At 35.7% G+C, this 14,688-nt stretch overlaps 1 protein-coding gene and 1 long non-coding RNA gene across 2 annotated transcripts; both read left to right on the top strand.

Moving 5' to 3' along the window:
• Nucleotides 1-6,025: 6,025 nt before the first annotated feature.
• On the top strand, nt 6,026-6,991 carry LOC121982991 (dehydration-responsive element-binding protein 1G-like). The gene has a single exon (XM_042535986.1). The coding sequence runs from the start codon at nt 6,094-6,096 to the stop codon at nt 6,751-6,753; it is 660 nt and encodes a 219-aa protein (XP_042391920.1). The 5' UTR covers nt 6,026-6,093; the 3' UTR covers nt 6,754-6,991.
• Nucleotides 6,992-9,395: 2,404 nt separating this feature from the next.
• LOC121982990 lies at nt 9,396-12,055 on the top strand. Its single transcript, XR_006112348.1, has 4 exons — nt 9,396-9,521; nt 9,648-9,868; nt 10,523-10,577; nt 11,806-12,055. It is a non-coding gene; the product is annotated as an uncharacterized LOC121982990 (long non-coding RNA).
• Nucleotides 12,056-14,688: the final 2,633 nt, after the last annotated feature.

Genomic DNA, 14,688 nt, shown 5'->3' with positions numbered 1-14,688 from the left:
ATTGAATTGACTGAGTTGTCAATTCCTCCTAAACCACCTAGATGACCTAACTTGATCGTCCCACTCGACTTAACCAGCCCCAAGCACCTGACTAACTTGACCTACCTTTATCGCTTGACTTACCTAGAAACTCTAGCTTATCTATAAAGCAAAGGATATCAAAAGACTCCATGACAAAAGCTACAAGACTTACATCAATATATTTTTCTTTGGAAAATTACTTTTATTTTTTAAACTACAAGTTTATAGTTATAGTTGTCACAACGTAGATATTTTGACTTTTTATCAACACTAATAAATTATATTATAGCATTTATAAGTCATAGTCACTACAATAAATATATTATAGTAACACTTTTACTCTCATCAACCCTAATACCACTTTGTTATAAAAATATAGTTCATAGGTCTTATAATATGGATGATCCATCTCTGTTTAATACCGATCAATATTAGTCAACAGAGATTAACATCATGTTATAATAGTTATGTTGTAACATAGACAATTTATTTTTAATTAATACTAATTAAATGGTAGTTGCTATGATTGTATAGTACTTCTGAGATAGTAGCGGTTATAATTATATAGTAGTTATGATTTTATAATTGCTACAGATGCGGTGACAAAGGAGGGTCATTAAGTGCGGGTCAAAGGACGGAGATAGCAGCCGACATGGAGGTCAATGTCAAGGCGGTTAACACTAGGATGTCAAAGGACTCACCTATAGTGGCTAAGCGGAGGTCGACTACAATGACTGATTTGTGCGGGACAGTGTCCGATCGACAATAGGCTTGTCCAAGCGGAACAATAAGGCAAGATCGCCAGACGCTCAGTGCGGATCGCAGAATGCTAAGGTCACCGAAGCGCTTGTCCGAGCGGAAGGAGACAAGCTACTATACTCAGTCACCACAAGGAAGAACAGTTAAGATTGACCGAGCGGAGGAGTTCCAGCCGAGCGGTTACCTCGCTCGCCCGAATAGGAGGATCATTGTCGTATCCATCAATATCTTTCTGGGAGATAGTGTCGCTGACACAAGGCATGGTCAACGGACGGATCGTACGACGGAAGCTTCTATTGTCTTGTCAGGGATATGCATGCCCTGTTAAGGTATGATGTTAGAGACACTTTCCTGACATGTCATTTCATAGGACAAATTGGATAACATGTTCACGGTCAATTGGAGAATGTGCCCATGTCTCAAGAGAAGTACGCACGTCGTCCACCAAGGTACTATATAAAGGAGGTATATATACCGACGGAGGTACGCGTTTTTTATCATGTCTGTGTCTACTGTTGCTCCATCTTTTTCCTCTTTCCGGTGACTGACTTGAGTATCGGAGGACCAATGTCGAGGACTCCTTTCCTGGTTCGGCATTGACGTTTTTTGTGTTACAGAATGGAATAGAATTTATATTGAGTCAATGCAACAATTATATCTCTAGCTTACTCTCTCTATGATTTTCGGACAGAATCTATTATAATAACATAAAAAATAAAGATAAGTTTTTACAGACGTGGAATAGGATATATTTTTTTAATAATAAATGAAAAGGTGGTGTTGTTCATTCTCATAAAAAAATAGTCCTTTTGAATTATAGTTTTTTATAAAATAAAATATTATATTTTTATTGTGAACTATGGGTGATAAATTTATATCACACTAAATATTTTAAAAAGGTGTTTTTTAATATAAAATAAATGAAGCTTCGGCGATGAAAACTTCTAGTTCATTCTGAGCTGCCTCTGCAGTTGGCTCCACCCAGGCACATCCAACGCCCAACGCAAACGGCAAGTGGTAACAGCCGCATGAGTACGGATCCGTGTTCAGGGATGTCGCGCGTAGGATTTGACCGTTACAAACTGGCTCCTAACTGTCACTCGTCCTCCGCTCTTAAGGAAACTTTAATTAAAGTCAACAAATTAATTGCATCATCGTCATAAAAAATAACTCTCACGTGGGCCATCTCTCCCGCCCTCTAGCTCCACGTGCACGTTTTTTTTTGCTTGATGCTTTGCCACGTGGAATACACCGACCAAATATCTAAGAATAAACACTGAAGTAACTGATTAGATTCTATTATCTATTCGTTTAAATCACGTGACCTACAAATTAAAATTAGATACCGAATCTTTGAGTGTATTTAGGTAATAATTTATAAAATCAGCATTCTTTAAGTATAAATGGGAAATCAATCTTTTATTAACTTAATGGCCTTATGTGTCCCCTAAAATATTTTAGTGTTTTGGAAAAGAATGGTAAAGGTGAGGGAAATCTAATGACAAAGAAAAACTAAGGGCGTCTTTAGTGAAAACTCCTATTAATAATGTGATATAAGGGATAAATCTCTCTCAAATGACGGAGCGGCTCCGCGTTTGTAAAGTTACTCTGTGGTAGTAGTTTTTTTAATATTTGTTATAAAAAAATAATACGCACCCAACACGTCAACATTCAACATTTTTTTAGTTTTTCTTTAAAAAAATAAAAATATTTAAAAAACAAAGGGCTAGTGAACGTTAAAATTCAACCATTAAGCAATGACTACTCAACGGTTAATTTTTTTATTTAATTTTTTCTATAAATATACTCTCAATATTTCATTCTTCTTATTATTTTTCAACTCTCTATTTCTTTCAACCATGAAAATATCTTAGAAGACTTGATGGCTAAAAATTCAGATCGATCCATGCTCCGTGAATTCTAGATAAATCAATTGAAGGAAGATGCAGAGGATATAGATGAACAAAGAATACTCCGACTATATGAGCAACAATAAATGGTATGTCAAAGAGCTCAAAGTTCTTTCGGCAAAACACAAAAGAGAAGGTATTTAAATCGGGATCTTGAAGTCGAACATGCTCATTTTTTAATGATTATTTCTCTGATGAGCCAATATATCTTGATTATATATTTCAACGTCGATTCCGAATACAAAGAGGGTTATTCCTCCGTATAGTCGATGCTTTGAAAAATCGTTCAGAATATTTTCAATGGAAGGTCGATGCGACGAGAAAAAAAAGTTTGTCACCACTTCAAAAAGGTATGATGGCTATCTGTCAATTGGCATATGGAGTCCCAGCTGATCATTATGATGAGTACTTATGGATTGCTGAAACAACTACCATCCAATGCTTATTCACCTTCTGTCGATTTGTAATTGAAGTGTTCGGGGCTCAATATTTGAGAAGACCTAATGCTGCTGATATCCAACATTTGCTTGAAATGCATGAGCAGAGACACAGCTTTCATGATGTGTTGGGTAATCTTGATTATATGCATTGGCAATGAAAAAATGTCCCGTCGCTTGAAAATGCCAATTTACTTGGGGAGGTCATGACGTTCCAACAATTGTGCTTGAAACAGTCACATCTATGAACTTATGGATATGACATGCCTTTTTTGGGATTGCAGGATTACATAATGATATCAATGTGCTTAACGAATCACCTTTGTTCAACAATGTCTTGCAAGAAAATGCACCCGAGGTTAATTTACAGTTAACAATACACGATATACAAAAGGATATTATCTGACCGATGAGATTTATCCATAATGGGCTACTTTTGTCAAGAGTTTTCCGTGTCCTCAGGATCCCAAGAGAAAAATATTTAAGGAACAACAGGAGACCGTGAGAAAGGATGTTGAGCGGATATTTAGAGTGCTCCAATTTCGATGGGCAATGGTAAAAGGTCCAGCATGATTTTGGTACAGGGATAATTTGAAAGATATCATGCATACATGCATTATTTTGCACAACATAATTATTGAGAATGAGGGAGATGTAGTAGCCAATTGGTCTGATGATGAAGGAGATCCTCCGTCACAAATATTTCAAGACTCCACCCAAGAAATCCAAGAATACCTCTGAAGAAATTGTGAGCTACGTGATAATTAATTGCACCATCAACTTCGAGCCAACTTGATTGAACATATCTGAGCACGCTATGGTTGTCAGAGCGGATCCTCTGGCCTAGGATCTTCTAGACTAGGGGAGGCCTTGCAAGCTCATTGGTGGGGTGAACTGGACCCCACCTGTTTAACAGGTGGGATATAGTCTACCCTACTAATGAATGGGCAGGGGTCCAGGATTGGTCCAGGGATCCAGGACCAAAGGATCCTTGTTGTACGGTTGTAATCAGTAATTTTTTTTATTAATTATGATAATGTTATATTTTTTATTTGATATATGGTAATATTTATATATTTTTTAAATTATTAATGTTATTCCAGTTATTAGCAATTTATGAATTTAAATTCTATAAAAAGTTAATTATATATAAGTTAAAATATGAAGGAGAGATAAGAAATATATAAAATGGAAAACTATAGAATCTACACAAAACAAGGAAACAAAAAGTCCAATGTTTACCTTTTCTTGAGAGAGTAGTTCAATTTTGAGAGAGTTTTTTTGAATAATAATAAATTTTATGGTATAAATTGAGAATAATAAATTTTTAAATAAATAAAATTTTAATTTTTTTAAACAATGAAAGGATGATATAATGAGGAGTTCAGATCCTCATTCCCTTTCCTAGTCTATAAAAAATTTGGATATCTCTTATCTAGTGAATTCAGCAGAAAAAATTATCATATAAATTATCTCAATTTCGTGTATAAATTATATATTTTTTATTTTATTAATGTATTTAATTAGATTTTTTTAAAAAACTTTTATCCTAAAAAAATTCCAATTAAATAAGGTAAAAAAAATACAAAAAAATTATAATTTATGCATAGAATTGAGGCAATTTGGATGGCAATTTATTCGGATGAATTCACTAGATGAAAGACATCTAAAATTATTAGCGGACTAGGAAGAGATTAAGGGATCTGAAATGCCCGGTGTGATTTGAGTTATAAAAATTAAATACTCAAAATATAAAATATCAAAAATTGCATGTGCACAATTTAGTAAAATATCGATATCATTTACGATCCTGTTTAAAAACGCTGATAGGTGAGTCATCAATAAGTTGGCGTAGGTATTGACTGGACTGCCAATCGTTAGGCTACAAGAGGACTAAAAGAAGATCTGTTGATGCCTGTGTAGGAGAGAAAACAAAGAATGAGATATTAGAGCGGCAGTCGGGGAGTTCTCTGGCGTTGCCACTCTGACGTTCATGTTAAGATTTTGGTGGAGTGACAAAAAATATGAACAATATTAGGGTTTGTGAAAATGATATGCGCATTCTTGTGCCTCTCATTCTTCACGACCGTTGCCACGTTCTCCAAAATAAGTAACCATGTGGTTCATTTATTTCGGAGTAAATAACTATATTTTCTATCTTTCTCGTGATAACGATTGCATTATCTACCTCAATGAATAACTGTTTATTGCTTTAATTATTGATATCTGAGATCGTTTCAATTTAGCGAAAGGGCACTCGGAACTAGTGTTAGGAGTCAGGAGTCGAGTAGTCAGGAGTACATCTTTGACTTTTAACCGCCCCTTGACAAGACTATTAACCTCTCGGAACTCGGGTGGGTTTCCCCCTATCAATTTATAGACTTTTTAAAAACATTTAACTTATATGTTTAAAAAAAACAGATTAAATAATAAAATAGTAAATTAAAACCTATGAAAATAACTAATTTAAACTTGATTTTTTTTGAACTATGAATAGATCGATTTCCAGATCAGATCATGTTCACTATTTCTAACTTTTCTATAATTTATACGTTAAATCATAACTAGAATTCAATTAAAATTAATTACAATCTTCCTTAAATTTATCTTTCTATTTGTATTATAATTTAAAGATCAAGGACCAACAGAATCAGAACTCGTCGAGTTCTCACAATAATGCATCTTATTAAATTATATTATTTATAAATTCAAGTTAATGCAAACAATAAGGAGGTAACTAGAAAGTTTACCCACTCAAAACGACACGACCCCGAGTCCAACACACCCACAGCTGTATCCTCCACATCCCAACCACAATCCAGGACCAACCTGTCAATCCGTGTGCTGCGTCCCGCGTCCCAACAGCGACACATTCTCCTATCTCGCCACCCAAATTTATACCAACTCGCTTCCCACACTTGCCGCCATCACCGGGAAATTAATCAAACCAACTGATCAAATCGCAAATGGACAGCGACTCGCTCGACTCGCCGACGCTTCCCCGCCGATCGGCGTCCGACGAAGAAGTCTGCTACGCCACGGTCTCGTCTGCGCCGCCGAAGCGCCGGGCCGGCCGCACCAAGTTCCGGGAGACGCGCCACCCGGTGTTCAAAGGCGTCCGGCGCCGGAACGGCGACAAGTGGGTGTGCGAGGTCCGGGAGCCCAACAAGAAGTCCCGAATTTGGCTCGGCACCTTCCCCACCGCCGAGATGGCTGCCCGCGCGCACGACGTCGCCGCCATCGCCCTCCGCGGCCGCGCCGCCTGCCTCAACTTCGCCGACTCCGCCTGGCTCCTCCCCTCCCCGGACTCCTCCAGTCCCATCGACATCCGCAAGGCCGCCGCGCTCGCCGCCGAGGCCTTTCGTCCCAACTCCACTCCCTCCACCGCCCTCGCCCCAGCCGCCGCCTCCGCCGCCGCCGCCGATCCCTCAACCTCATGGGCCCATGCCGGGCCGTCCTCGACGCCCGCCAGCGACCCGCTCTTCGACGACGGCGACTTCAATTTCGGGATGCAGGAGTACCTGGACATGGCGGAAGGCTTATTAATCGGACCTCCGCCGCCGCCGCCGGCACCGGCCAATGATGAGGACTACGACGACGTGTCCCTGTGGAGCTACTCCATCTGAAAAGTACTACTTGGATCCTTTACTGCTACCACTACACACACGCACTGTAGCATAAATAAAAACAGAGTGTCTTCAGTGACAGAGTTCAGTTTGGATTGTTATAATTTGGAAATCCAAACATTGTAATGCTTGTAATCACCCGGGCCGATAACGGTTCGGTCAATAGTTTCGATAAAATGAAACTCCTGGTAAATTTTAAAGTTTATAAATAAACCGAATCGAATCGGATTGAATCATATGTCAATGTACAACTCCGATTATGTGTCGCTCTCGGCACAAGAGAATCGAAACACCTAGTATGATCTGGAAACAGTTAGATTCCGCGGCGGTTAGGCAGTTTCAAAGGGATTTTATTTGTAGTGGTCAGATTCGGGAAGAAGGTTGTAGATTTCTCTGTGTTGTCTTTTCATGGAAAGGGCGTCTCAGATTCAGTCAACTCTGTTTGGATTTTGTCTATCCACTTGGTCTGAAAACAGCTCATCACGAAGAGCCGCGTGACGGACGAGAATGTTGGTGAGGAAGTCAAAATAAAACACCGGGAACTGAATCAATTTTTCTTTTAAAAAAAAGGGGGGAAAATCAGACTATTTCTATTTCTTTTTTTTAAACAACTTTACAAAGATGGGTGAAAGAATATAATTGGCATTTAACATGAATTTCTTTCATTATTTTTTAAGATTAAAATTAACTAACATTTAAATTAACAACCTAGGCTCAATTTGAAAATTTATTTATTCACAAAGTCAAGGAATATATTTCCGTCGTTCCAAACTAACTTATAACCGTAGCCTAAAAAAAAAACCACAAATTATAAAAATTATAAGAAAATTAATTAAATTCTAAAGCTACTTTGAAATTTGAATAATAATTTAGATGAATTATATAAGGAAATTATATGCTACCCGATGTGTGTGCGCGAGTATCTTAAAATGATCCGAGTGCCAGATTTTTTGTGAGTGTCATGCAAGGAGGCATACACGAACTAGGAGTCATATATATAGCCCTGATATATATATATATATATATATACACTGTTCATAACTACTGTTCACAATCATTGTTCATACTGAATTACTGTCCACAATTATTGTTTTCACAATTACTGTTAGTTTTGTTTGTAAATTTCTGTTCATACCGATTTTCTGTCCATAATATTAGTATCAGAGCCTAAAGATTACGCTTAAGGACCTTTTATGCCTAAACAACAATTATCCCCGATATATAATTATTGTCAAGAATTAAAAATTAGCAAAGAGTTTCTCCTAATACTTCAAGAGAATATGAGACAACAAGAGTTACACTTAGAAACAATAATCAAAATATTAAAACAACAAAATAAATAGATTTATAATATCAGACAAAACTTAGATTTTCTAAAAGAATCTCAAGACAATTTATTTAAAAGTCATTTAAGGAGCAAGGAAGTAAATAGCTTTGAATCACTAGATACACTTGTGCAACTTAAGGTAAATGTAGTGCCTGTGTCCTATGATGCCTATAAAGCGCTGTTGAAAAGTTTAGTAATCCTTGGTTATATAATCGTCTTGGATTTAAAGTTGTTAATTGTCTGCCTGTGAAAGTAATCATATTACTTTCAACATCTATTAAGTCTTCTAGTTGATATATACTTGTTGAGGTACTATTTCTCCCTTGTGTTATGATATTATCTAGTCAGGAATTATTATTTGCTTCCATTTGTCCTCTTATTGTTTGTGAGAAACCTGAAAAAGTCTGGGTTCTAGATTGTGTTTGACTCATTATAGGTTAAAAATTTATATTTTTCTAGTTTCTTTCTAGAGATTATGACTCCAGTAGAGAGTTTACTTAAATCTTTTGTTATAGTGTTTATACTTTCATATAACTCTGTGGTCTTAGGTGTATTTTTAATTTGAGCTTCTAATTGTAGTAGTTTGTTATATATTATTATGAGTCTGTGATGTATGGATGTAAGGCTAATATGGTGTTATTTTATTGAATAAGAACTTGGTCACCTGTTCCTACTATATATATATATATATATATGGTGTCTGACTCACTTCCATGACAAATGAATCAGGGAACCCAAACGTCACTACGGATGCCCCAATTCATCTCAGTCACAAAATTAAGGCGCGGAAATGAGTTGAACACTATATCATCTCTTATATATACAATTGGAGGCGCCTCCACGCATGAGAGGCGCTCACGCACGTCACCCATGCGTGTCTAACATGTGAAATAGAGGGAGACGCCCCCATATTTATTAGGATCATAAAATTGGCTGCGGTTAATAAAATAGTTGTAAAAGAACACCCAATAGACTTCTAAAATCATTTCAGTTGATTTTCTTTATAAGCGATTCTTAAACTGTGTCTGTTGTCCACCTTTTAGAAGTAATTTATATGTTACATTTTGGAGTAGTTTAAGATTGCTTCTAAAGATCATGACCCATCTTTATAAGCAGTTTTTATATCGATTCTATAAATGACATTTGGAGCGGTTCAAAATTACTTCTAAAGATCATGACCGAGATTTTAAAAAAATAAAATTTACCCATCTCATATTATTTTTGCAATTCATCCATCTCACTCGTTCCAGTCATATATTATAAGTTGAATCAGTATTTTGTTTATTTTTAACCCAACTCCTATTTTGTTTTAATTAACTCTAACCTTTTCTGTCACTCGCACGAAAAGGGCAACTTTCTCCCAGACGCCTGGCGAAGCCACCGCTACCTCACCGTCGCCGCCTCTCCGTCACTGCCTCGCCGTCTCCGCCTCGCTCAGGAGGTAGGATAGAGTATGCCACTCTCAGTAGCTATCTCTCTAAGTTTTCACAAATCGATTCACACCATCCATCACCTTTAACTATCTCGACATTCACCTTGAGCTCTTCGTCTTGTTCCCCATCGCCAGCATCAAGGCCGACGAGGACTCGAATACCGTATAGATCAACGTGGGATTCCTCACCGAGACCTTTCCGTGGAAGCATTTCAAGGATGCCCCCGATTGCCAGAAGAAGCTGTTGCAGAAGGCCTCTTCCTTGAGCACTCTGACTTAGCCAATGTTGTCGCCCATGTGTGTTTCTGTTAACCCTAGATGGAAAGGGAATAAAATGACCCTAGGGGAGACAAGGAGTATGAGATTTTCTTTCTTGTTACCTCATTTATTTGCTTTAGCATTACCGATGTTTGGTTCTATCCGCCCAAGCTTTCAACTTTCTTGTGCGTTAGTACTTATTTGGATTCCTTGTTTACCTTCAGTTTTTGAACAATGGTGAGTGCGATTTTTTAATGAAAAAATGTGTTTTTATCCTTCTTTTGACCGAGTGATTGGATGAGATCTTCCTTTTGATCAACTAACATGGCCCTAATTTTTGTACAATCATATACAAGTACTACTATTTAGGCATATGCAATTGTATATCTTTGAAAATCTTTCTGTTTTTTTTCACTTTCAAATGTTTTTTTAGTTATACTCTTATTACTATTGTTTGTCATCATATTTGTTTTGAATTAGTCACCATTACTGATATGTGGACTTAGTTTCATTGTTGATATTATGATTATTCTTATGCTCTATATTATGAAAGTTGTTCTTGTGATTGTATGTGGTTGTCATTTATTATAGTAGGGTATTGCTTATTGTTGCCATACCAATACGTCAAGTTGATTGTTTTTACTACCTTTTAGTTGTGGATAATAACATATAATAAAATGTTATACATGCATTAAATCTTTCTTTAACCCTACTCAACATTTTCCTTTGATATCTGTTATTGTTGCCTCCAGAGGTGCTTTGTTGTTCACGTCACTGACTTGTTGAAGCGAGAAGTGACAGCTAGAGGTGACACTTTGACATTTATTTTAATTGTATAAATCTTGATGTTATTTTTGCTTGTAGTTGTACAATGTTATTCCTAGTTAGATGTATGGTTTATTCATGCATTATTTAGTTTTCGAAGTTTTGATTGACTTGTAAGTTGTTACAATCATAGGGTTATGCCAGGTTGAGTGGTTGTTGTCAATGTTGTTTTATGCTTTATTGTTGTAGGTCATATCTATTGTTTAGTAGTCCTTTTCTCTTTAATCCTTCCCCTCATCAAACGAATATCAAACTTGCTAGAGTGTGAATAACAGGAAGTGCTAATATTTTAGAATGATTCCTGACACTTGCTTCTCATATTGCAAGGTTTTTTTTCTGGGTGCTTGAGAAAACCAACAACGTAATCTTGAAAAATTTTGTTCACTGATTCTGTCTTTCGGAATTACAGTAATACTACCAACATTAGCTATGTAACCTTCAAGATGGTATTCATTCTCTACATTTCAAACTTCAGAACCCAAATTCAAAAATCAGATTCATTTCAGGATTTCTAAAATGACTGAATTTTGGTTTTTGAGACTTTTATTATTTTTTTAACAGCCACTTGATCCAATGAGTTTATACATAAATCAGTAAACCCATATTGTGAATTTGTGAGTATCATTGAGATCAATGACTTGGAACTCAAACTTATACCCATAAAAATCCATTTCAATGTAATTCTTCATCCACACTTCTTTGTTTCCTTTTTTCCCCTTCATTCTTCAAATCCAAATCTAGAATTTCAGAATTGAGATTGATTTCTGGATTCGGACTTTTAAATTTCAGTTTCAGAACTTGGAATCTAAGGTAATGTTGGCTTTAACTCAAGTAGAATTCAATCTTTGTCATGTCAAAGCTTCAATTGGCATGTTGTGTGATGTCAACACAAATAAGCAAAACTCTCTCTACACAGTTGTTAATGTACATGAATATACATTTCTTTGTTATTATTAGGTAACTTTCGAAAATGACAAATAAAAGAATGCAAAAGTTAATCCAAAATAGTCAAAGACGATTTAGGGGAGAAGAATCAAGTAAAAGAGAAGTTGATAATGAAAATGAATTATGAGACACAACATTCCATTCACCATTGGAGATACAAAATGATACATAAAATGAGGAAGTTAATGAGAAAGGTGAAAAATATTTTTGAATATCAACAGTGAATTATTTTTTGTAACACCATGTAAAAGTTTATATTTTTCAGATGAAAATTAGGACATGTCTTCATCCCAAGGAGTTATAATGCAAATGATGGGGGTCGCGTGGAGTCGATGGAGGACCGAAGTGAAAACTACATCGAATAAAAGTTACATCAAATATTTCATTAGAAGGGCTTGTTGCAATATGACTCATTCCTCATGAGCTGTTGTCTTAAACATGGGAAGTTTTATTTAACTATTGGAAGTCATTAATTGTTTTTGACATATGTTTATAGATATTTAAAATTATTTGTATAATTAAGTACATGATAGTAAATTTATTTATTACTTTAAATAATAGCTATGTTTGCAAATATTATACAGTAATAAGTTCCATCAACTTCGGAAGAAAATAGGTGTAGATTCTTTTCACCATCAAAACTAGATAATTGATGAGGTTGATCTTTAAATACAAATATTTTTGCTAGAGTTTTTCTGGTAATATGTTTTTTTTTTAAAATTGATAATATTAGTCATATGGGTTTATACTATTCTTGCACTCTTGTTCGTCTGAAACTTATATTTCAACAATCCTTGAAACTTGCATGTTCTTTAAAACTTAGTGGCATATTTAATTTCCGAGTAATGACTAAGAGATCCTATTTAATTTCCATGCACATTTTGATCTATCATTTTCCCTTGATGCTCAGTCTAGTTACAACCACCAACAATCACCAAGCCTTTTCCCACTAGGTGGGGTCGGCTGTATGAATCCTTTTACGCCATTGAGCTCTATCTCCTATTATATCATCATCTATATTTAAATAAATTTTATCTTGTTTTATTGTTGCTAACCAAGTCTTTTTTGGTCTTCCTCTTCCTCATTTTATATGCATGTTTATCATAGTTTCACATCGCCTAACTGGAGCATTTATTGGTCGTTTAAGTACATGCCCATACCATCTTAAACGTGTCTCTCTGAGTTTTTCCTCAATAGATGCAACTCCTACTTTCTCTCTAATGCTCTCATTTCTTATTTTGTCCATCCTCGTATGTCCACACATCCACCTTAACATCCTCATCTCTGCAACTCTCATCTTCTGCTCATGTGCTCGAGTCATAGCCCAACATTCAGCTCCATATAACATAGCAGGTCTAACTGTGGTTTTATAGAACTTACCTTTAAGTTTAAGAGGTACTTTACGGTCACATAAAACACTCGACGCTCCCCTCCATTTCACCCATCCTGCTTGTATTCTATGTAAGACATCTCTCTCAATCCCTCCATCATTTTGTAAAAATGATCCTAAATATTTAAATCTCTCGGTTCCAGGCAACTCGTCCTCTCCTATCTTAACAATTGTTTCATTACTTCTAATATTACTAAACTTAAATTTCATATATTCCGTCTTTAATCTACTAAGTTTAAAATCTTTCCCTTCTAATGTTTCCCTCTAAGATTCTAGCTTAGCATTTACTCCTTCATGTGTCTCATCTACCAAAATAATATCATCTGCAAACAATATGCACCACGGTACTGTGTCTTGAATGTGTGCAGTGAGTTCATCCATAATTAATGTAAAAAGATAGGGACTTAGAGCTGATCCTTGATGTAATCCTATCTTTATTGGAAATGCTTCAGTTACTCCACCTGAAGTCTTTACTCTGGTCGTTACATCCTCATACATATTCTTAATTAGTTCAATATATGTTACGCTAACACCTCTCTTTTCTAAAATTCTCCACATAATTTCTCTTGGGACTCTATCATATGCCTTTTCTAAGTCAATGAATACCATGTGTAGATCTTGTTTTTGCTCCCGATAGTTTTCAATTAATTGTCTAAGAAGATGTATAGCTTCTATTGTCGACCTTCCAGGCATGAACCCAAATTGATTTTCTGTCACTATGGTATCCTTCCTTAATCTTTTTTCTATTACTTTTTCCCAAAGTTTCATAGTATGACTCATTAGTTTAATACCCCTATAGTTTGCACAATTTTGTACGTCTCCCTTATTCTTATATAAGGGAACTAGAGTACTTATCCTCCATTGATCAGACATTTTTTTCGTTTTCAATATCATGTTAAATAATTTTGTAAGCCATTCAATACCTTGTTTCCCTAAGCACTTCCATACCTCTATCGGAATATCATCTGGTCCAACGGCTTTTCCATTGTGCATCTCATTTAAAGCTTGTTTTACTTCTGAAGTTTGAATTCTACGATAAAAATTAAAATTTCGATGCTCATTTGACCTAATTAAATTACCTAAGTTAAGTTGGTCTCCTAAACCTTCATTAAAAAGTTGATGAAAATACCTCTTCTACCGCTCTTTTATTTCTCCATCGCTTACTAATACCCTATTACATTCATCTTTAATACATTTTATTTGGCTAAGATCTCTTGTTTTTCTTTCTTTCACTTTAGCTATTCTATAGATGTCTTTTTCCCCTTCTTTTGTAGCCAATTTTTGATATAACCGTTCAAAAGTTTCATTTTTTGCTTCACTCACTACTTTCTTAGCTTCTTTCTTGGCTATTGTATATTTTTTTTAAATTTTCCTCGTTCTTACAAATATATAATTCCTTATAAGCTATTCGTTTTTCCTTCACTTTCTCTTGTACTTTCTCATTCCACCACCAAGATTCTTTACTTAGCGGTGCATGCCCCTTTGACTCACCGAGGACACTCTTAGCTACTATTTTCAACTTTGATACCATCTTATCCCATGTTGTATTAGAGTCATCGTATATTTCACCTAATGCTTGTACTTCTACCTTCTCTTTAAATATATGTTGTTTCCCATCCTTTAACTTCCACCACTTAATTCTAGGAATTGTATATATTTTCTTTCTATTGATACTATGTTTGAGGCGTATATCCAATACTACTACCCTATGTTGGGTAGTTAAGCTTTCTCCAGGGATGACTTTGCAATCTTTACAAA

The sequence above is a fragment of the Zingiber officinale genome, chromosome 5A (assembly GCF_018446385.1).
Source record: "Zingiber officinale cultivar Zhangliang chromosome 5A, Zo_v1.1, whole genome shotgun sequence".
Lineage (NCBI taxonomy): Eukaryota > Viridiplantae > Streptophyta > Magnoliopsida > Zingiberales > Zingiberaceae > Zingiber > Zingiber officinale.
The sequence above is the reverse complement of the archived record's forward strand: the minus strand, read 5'-3'. Positions and strand labels throughout refer to the sequence as shown.

Coding starts and splice junctions, on each gene's coding strand:
- LOC121982991 (XM_042535986.1), top strand. CDS start 6,094: ATGGACAGCGACTCGCTCGACTCGCCGACGCTTCCCCGCCGATCGGCG.